At 28.1% G+C, this 7691-nt stretch overlaps 1 protein-coding gene across 1 annotated transcript; it reads right to left on the reverse strand.

The window, feature by feature from the left end:
* Positions 1-122: 122 nt before the first annotated feature.
* Positions 123-3608, reverse strand: LOC106788506 (probable cytochrome P450 301a1, mitochondrial). Its single transcript, XM_014751820.1, has 10 exons — positions 3594-3608; positions 3117-3469; positions 2029-2145; positions 1819-1895; positions 1541-1742; positions 1257-1419; positions 963-1132; positions 712-790; positions 411-614; positions 123-326 (listed from the first exon to the last, which is right to left on the reverse strand). Exons 1-10 carry the CDS (start codon positions 3606-3608, stop codon positions 219-221), a joined length of 1488 nt encoding a protein of 495 aa, XP_014607306.1. The 3' UTR covers positions 123-218.
* Positions 3609-7691: the final 4083 nt, after the last annotated feature.

The raw sequence follows: 7691 nt of genomic DNA on the forward strand, positions 1-7691 counted from the left end.
GACTTTAGCGACACATGCGGATTAAAATGAACTAAGAAGAGCGTCAGAAATACCCTACCCCTTTTATATATATATATATATGTTTTATTATTTTATTTTCTCTATGATTAAAGAAATTATGTTTTTCTTTTTTTTTTTATATATAAGTATTATTACAATCTTTTGATTTTATCGTTTATATTATTTATGTAATCGGTAATTATTGGATATATTAATTATTATCTTTTAATGCATTTGAATTTGAGTTCTCCGTCTGGTGCATACATGAACGTAACTTTGTATTTCAATGGTTGGTGGTGGTATTCCAACTTGTACGATCGTATCAGCTGAAGCATAACAACATAAAAAATATGTCATTATATAATGAAGAGAATTTTCAATAAAAATAATTATATATTAAAATGACATACTTTAGCGAGTAGTACTTGCATTTCAAGATCAGCGAATCTTCTACCAAGACACATGCGTGCACCATATCCATATGGCAATGACGCAAACGGATGAAACTTTTGATCAACGGAAGTTTTAAGCCATCTAGATGGTTTAAATGTTTTTGCATCCTCGACATATTCCTCCATGTTTCCAGTTACAACTGTTGGAAATACAACTTGGACCTATTATATATAAATTATAAGATTACGAAAGAAAGATGTTATCAATGATTTAAATATTTCAACAGATTCAAAGATAATCATTAAAATCGATAATTACTCCTTTAGGCACTTTGTAACCACAAATTATGCTATCGTTTTGTAACGTTCTACCATTGCCAATAACAGTTGAATACATCCTGCAAAATGAGATGATAATTATTAATACTAAACGTAACCGCGAATTGTCGGAAGATTATATCAAATGTTTAATTAATATTCTGCATTCAATTTTATAACTTTTTTTTTTCATCGAATGGGTTGAAAAGTTTTAAGAGCTCTAACACATAGAAACAATTCCCTTTTCTTTACCTAAAAACTTCACGAATAAAAGCTTTAGTGTAAATAGCTTGATCGAGATGCGACACAGTAAGAGGAGTATTCGGATCAGGAAGAATTTGAAGTAATTCTTGATAAACTTTTTCTTGTTCTTCTTGTCTTGTCGCCAATTGATATAATATCGAGCATACCGCCATTGATATCTAAAACAATGATTATTGTATAAAGGTATACATTTTTATTCAATACAAATGATACCTTTGTAATATTTCTTTTTTCTTTTTCTCTATGCAATTAAAATAAATATATTCCGTATTTATTTTTTACCGTATCAATGCCGACTAAAATTAAATCCAACGCAAGAATGTAAGCTAATTTCGGATTAGCATTGGTCGCTAAAATTCTTTCCACCATCGAAAGATCTTCCTCCTTCGTAGATTTTTTTTCCTTTAATCTTTCCATAGCAGCATCGATGTATTTCGTGCATACTCTAAAAATTAATTATTTTATTTTATACAACAGAAAAAAAAACAGACAATCAATATAAGATCAAAATTAATCTTGATACAAAATTCCGAATCTGAATTTATTGAAATTTAAATAGAACTTACTCGATAAAATAATTCATATTACGAACATATCGTGTCCAAAGTGGAGTTGGTATGTATCTCCAAAAAGGAGCTTTCAATTCAAGAACTGCTACGTTTCTCAAAGCAAATTTAGCAGCATCGATAATTTTCTGTGGTTCTGAATCTGGTTCAAGCGATTCACCTAAACACCCTAATCGTACGTCCAAAGCTACCAATCCTATACCTTCATATATCAAAACAATTGTAATATAATCAAAATTTGTTTTCAAATCTAATTAATTATAATAATAAAATTTTACATTCAAGAGCCCATTTGTGTATTTCGTTATCAAAATCTCCCGGCAATTCTCCGTTTTCTTTTTGAATTTCTTCTATCCTGCGAAACGAATTTGTGATTGAAATTATTTATTAAATTAAATTATCATATTATGTTTTCTTCAACGGGGGAGGGGGAGGGGGAGGGGTAGGGGAATTTTAATTTCTGATTTATTTAATTTAATCACAATTACCTTGTTATGAAATCACTCGTGACAGTTTCTATAGGTGTTATGTACTTCTTTACAATTTGCGGTTGTAAAACTGGTTTCTGTATACGCGTACGAAATTTTCTCCATGGTTCACCGTGTCTAGTTAAATATTGATTTATTATAACAAGCCACTTACAAAGTGGCACTCAATGATGTTTAATGTTTCGACAATTTACCAAAGAAGTTTTTGTTGACATATTAAACAATCTTTCGTTTTTTTTTTCCTTCTGTTTTAATATTTGAATTGCGTATAAAAATGCAGAACAAAATATGGGAATAAATGTAATGTATAGAATAAATAAAAAAAAAAATGAAAATAATTGTAGAATAGCCATAAAAGGTAAAGTTCAAGGTTCGTCTTGAAGATTAAGATAAGATTTATAATAGACGAAGGTTTAATAATTTTCCAGAATTTGAAGTAGCTATTCAAAAGGATCCTAAGTCATTAGAAAATTCAAATCTCTTAAATACTTTTTCAACAATTGTAGAAAAAACTTTGAATACTCTTTGAATTACCCTTTGAATAAAAGATTAAGAATAAAATCTATAGATGATTTGTGTTTGATAAAATAAAAAATTCTTTTATTCCAACGAAAAAGTTTCCTTTCGATTTATATAAAAATGATGATGATCTAAGATCCTAATGACTTTAAAGGGCTACGTGAGGTAGAAAGAAGTGGCTACACCTAAGTTAAACAGATCTAAAAGAATTTTTTTTTTTCGAAAGAGATAAGAGAATCATCAGACCTATTGTATTGCCTTGTCGTAAATATTTTCCAAATAGCATAAAATGATTCAGTATTGATATAAGCACAAACGAATAAAAGAAAATAAAGATTTCGATAAATAAAAGATCAAGATATATTTTTTTTTCTTTTTGTTAGGACCTCGTCTTGTTATAATAGTTTTTTTATTGCTATTTCCGAAAGCAGTTTACTATTTTTACCAAGGGTAGTTTGCTAATCTCACCCTCGAACACTCCTCCTTTGTTTGGGCTTGGAACTAGCTAGGTATTAACTAGTGACTTGAATATATATATAATATAATATAATAAAAATATTTTCACCTACACTCCGACAACACCGCCTATGTCTTCGAAGAAATCTTTACGAATAATGCTTTTATAATGAACCAAACATGGCATCGATGGTCTGAAAGGGGTTGGCCCTTCCTGACGATAAACCTTTTCTATTTCGTCAGCGTCATAAACAAAAAGTAAATCAGGTCGACCGATTAAACCACTCAAACGAACGATTTTTCCATATTCCTCGTAAAACAATTGACTTATTTTAGCGGTATCAGAAATTTCATATTGTCCGATCAATGGCAACATTCTCCATGTGTTTCCTAATATCGGAATAGGCTTTGGTCCTGGGATTTCGTTATAAGGTTTTACATTAAATTCCACGTCTAAGTTGGTGCACTACAAAAAAAACAAAGGTTAAATAATTCTTTATTTTTTCTTTTTCTTTTTTTTTTACACGCTACCACCATACATATTTCGTTGTTGTTACTATCATGATTAATTATTATTCGAAGGATCGTACCGTTTCGGTGTACATTTTTCGTGAAAGTATTTCTCGTATGCATCTCTCGTGCATCGAAATGCACGACCGCAAAAGCCGGCTGATTCTATCAACATAATTGTAGATTGGATTCATGTAAAAGGTTAATAATATGGCCTCGATTTTGTTTTATTGGGAAAACAATAAATAATTTTATAATTTATGTATTAACTTTATATCGAATGATAGATCATTTTTTCTTCAATGCATTTGATTGTTATTTATTTTTCTTTTTATATTTACGTTATCGAAAATAATAATAACGGCAATCGTTTACGTTGAACATACTTTAAACTTTTTCAAATGTTTTATCATTTTTGTAGATACTACGGAGAATTAATAATATTGTTTGATCGGATAAAGTTGTTCGATTAAATTAGAATGATCTTTCTTTCTGTTACAATCGCGAATCTGTTAGATTCCGATCGGGGAAACTAAACTTTCTCTTCAAACCAATTTGAAACGTATGTATGTTCAACGATGTCGCTTCCTAACGATAAAATAAGGTTACCTTCATGAGATACTTCTTTAGTTAAAAGACTTGAAATATAATTATGTAATATCAATCAAATTAAAATTAAAAAATATCAATTACTTATGATACAAATAATATTTTAATCAATTTTGTTCCAATGAAATAATCGAAAGAAGATACAACAATAAAAAAATAAAAATAGACGTTAAATGAAGAAGGTGAGAATTTAGATTATTATGACGTCCTACTTTCAAGATTGGAATCATATTTGCTTTGTTGAACGTTCCATTCTTATTCCTTCAGAACAAGCATAAGCAATTAATCGCTAAGAACCTTTAGACATAACAGATTTTTTCCCGTTATAGGAAAAGAAACTTTTGAAGAATTGCGCAAGAAATATTTCCGATTCAATCTCATTTATAATATCTGACAATTTTTGAATCCTATGTAAACTATGAATCACAAAAGTTAGAAAAATGTTAAAGATACCTTCCATACAAATGGATCTTCATAATGACCACGTAACCTTGCCTCTTTCCGATAAAAAAAGAATATTTATTCTTTTCTGAAATAAAAAGTGTAACTTCTTTTTTTGGAAAATCAAATAACAGCTAAAAAATATTGTTCATTCCGAAATAAAATTTAGCATATACGTGTAAAAAAGACACAAACACACACGCGTACACGTGGAATAATTTGATTGAAGTATTAATTTGAATAATACACAAAATTCGAATGAATGTTAATAATTATAATAATAATAATATATATTACGAGAAAAATGGACTGCACCATAAATTTTTAATTATTATATACATAAACACACACGTAGAATAATTGAATTGAAAATAATATTTGTAAGAAATAATAATAAAATATATTTCAAAGATGTACCGACACTACGTCGTGCGTGAATAATATTTAAAACAATTGGATTGACTTAACACTGATAGAGTGTCCACGCGAAATGAAGACCAGAATGCATACACAACGGATATACCTCCCACTTTTAAATCTAATATCTCTTTCGTTTCTTCCTCCTCTTCCTTTCTCTTTCTATAATTTGGATGTTGAAAACACGCGAGGTGAGTATATGAAAGCTAAACAAAATATCGACCTTCGTCGGCTTCCTGACAATACTTTTTTTTTTTATGATTCTTTCTTTTAATCATTTGTGTTTTTATATTTTCTTTATATCACACAAATTATCTAAACGATTTAACGCGCAAAGTATGAAGATATTACGAAATACGTAGTTAACTCGTTAAAAAAATAATAAGAAAAATTATATCGATTAAATTTTTCTCATTTTTATAATTATCAATGACGTTTTATGATAAATGAAAAAAAAAAAAAAATACAATGAAAATTCAACAATTGTACGGTTTTAATTTCAAGCAAATACACGGATATTCAAAAGAAAAACGCGGAATATGTTAAAACTGATTTTTCGTGTTTAATAGCATTTGGAATACGTACAAATAGAAATATTGAATGTCTAGAATTTTGTGATCCTTAATGACATCCTGTCGCCAGTTTGGTGGCCGACTTCTGTCGCGACAGTGGCGTCATTATTGTTAAAGGTTTGTTGATCTTTCTTTTCTTTTCTTTTTTTTTTCTATTGCATTCGTCTAAAATCTTTTTCTTCTTCTAGTTTTTTTGTAATGTTACATATTTATTTGAATAGGCAAAACTTTCTTTTTTTTTTTCCCCAGAGATAAGGAAACAATATTAATGGCATTTCCTTTCAACCTTTTTTTTTTCCCCTTATCTTTTACCTGCACTAATCTCATTTCTTTAGAAAAAAATTCAGCTTCTTCTTTCCTTTAGATATTTTTTATATTTTTTAGATGTTTTCCTTTTCCGAGATATTATTTAAATATGATTAAAAATACTATAAAAATAATAATAGAAATAATATTGTTTGTTATATTTTTAAAATACTTATGAGACATTTTAAAAAATAGTTATAACAATTTATGAATGTTATAACAATGAAGAAAATTATTTGTACGAATGTTGAGAAATTGTTTGTAATAGTTTAACACAAGTAAAACATTTTTTATCGATCGATTTTACGTATCACAGAATGAAACTACGCGAAAATTGCATGAATTAAAATATACAAAAAGAATTCATTAATTTAAACAAAATCAACCTAGACATATGCACTTCATATATAGACCGTTTATTTTGAAAATGGTGTAAGCCCATTTTTGAAATAAAATGAAATATCACGTAATTCGTGTTTAATTTAATGTAAATCTTTTTATGTATAATTAGTCCGTGTTTAATTTCTTAAAAAAATTCCATGTTTTGTAGAATTTAAAATTGGTCGATAAATGAAATTGCATAATCATTAATAATGCAAGTGATGTAAGTCCAATTTCCATAGAAAAAAAAAGAAAAAAAATAATATAAAAAAGAATTTCCTGTATATATATATCAAATTATATATTATTATAAAAAATATATAATCAAATTACATATCGATAAATTAATAGAAACATTATTGAACTTGATATAATTAACCAATATATGCAAACCTTTAATTTTCTCGAAACAACAGAAAATGGATTTACACCACTTTCAAAATAAACGGTCCATGTGTAAAGAAAATTAATATATATATATAAATATTTATATTATTTGAATTAATTTTATATTTTTTTTATAGATGATGATGTCTCTGCGGTTGTAAGGTTACACGAGAAAGGGATGGTATTGTTCGGAGAAACCTAAATGATGATACCTTTGTGGGAATAAAACTGTATGGGGAAGGGATAAAATTGTATGGGGAAGGGGTAAAATTGTATGGGGAAGGGGAAAGTCTTTTTCTGAGACTAGTGGAGGTGTGAAATAGGTTTCCTATAAAAGGGAAGGGTACAAGATTTGGATTCATTGAGAGATTAGCCCTCGTAAAGTTTGGTCGTGACTTTTACCTAAGTATCGTAAATAACCCCGTGCGTGAATAAATATTTTATAAAACTTAAACCATGAAGTCTTATAAGAAGTGGTTCCAGAGGTCTGTTATGAAGCAGTTACCGAAATCAGTGAGTGTCTTATTCCTTTTTTTTCTTCTATTTATTTTTAATGTCACGTTCTTTTTTAATAATAATTTTATTAACAGCAACTGTATTAAAGATATATTATTCATGTTTTTTTTGTTTCGGATTACAGTGCGATAACAAGTTAAACGGAGAAAATAAAACCGAGAACGAATCATTAAAAAAGAAACTGTTGTCGTTTTGGCCATTTAACAAACATTCATCGGCGAAGAACAAAATGTTCATTGAGAATATAACGTTCATGAATAATCAAAAATTACCGCAAAATGATTATTCTTTCCTTGACATAAGTAAGATACTTGATTATTTTCTTATTTCCTAATTAATCTATTTCTCATTTTTTCTAAATTAATATAAAGAAAATTATCTTTACTTTATTCGCATATATATTTGATTTATATTTAATACGTATCAAAAGATCTAACAATTATTTTGTTTGAATCTTTTCAGAACTTGGTGTGTATAATAAATTGTGTGGTATGATTGACGCGGATATCGATTTAAGCGTTTTACCGGAGCAGATTGAGGAAAACAATC

Source organism: Polistes canadensis, unplaced genomic scaffold (assembly GCF_001313835.1).
Source record: "Polistes canadensis isolate GaletaPanama2010 unplaced genomic scaffold, ASM131383v1 scaffold_142, whole genome shotgun sequence".
In the NCBI taxonomy this organism is placed as follows: domain Eukaryota; kingdom Metazoa; phylum Arthropoda; class Insecta; order Hymenoptera; family Vespidae; genus Polistes; species Polistes canadensis.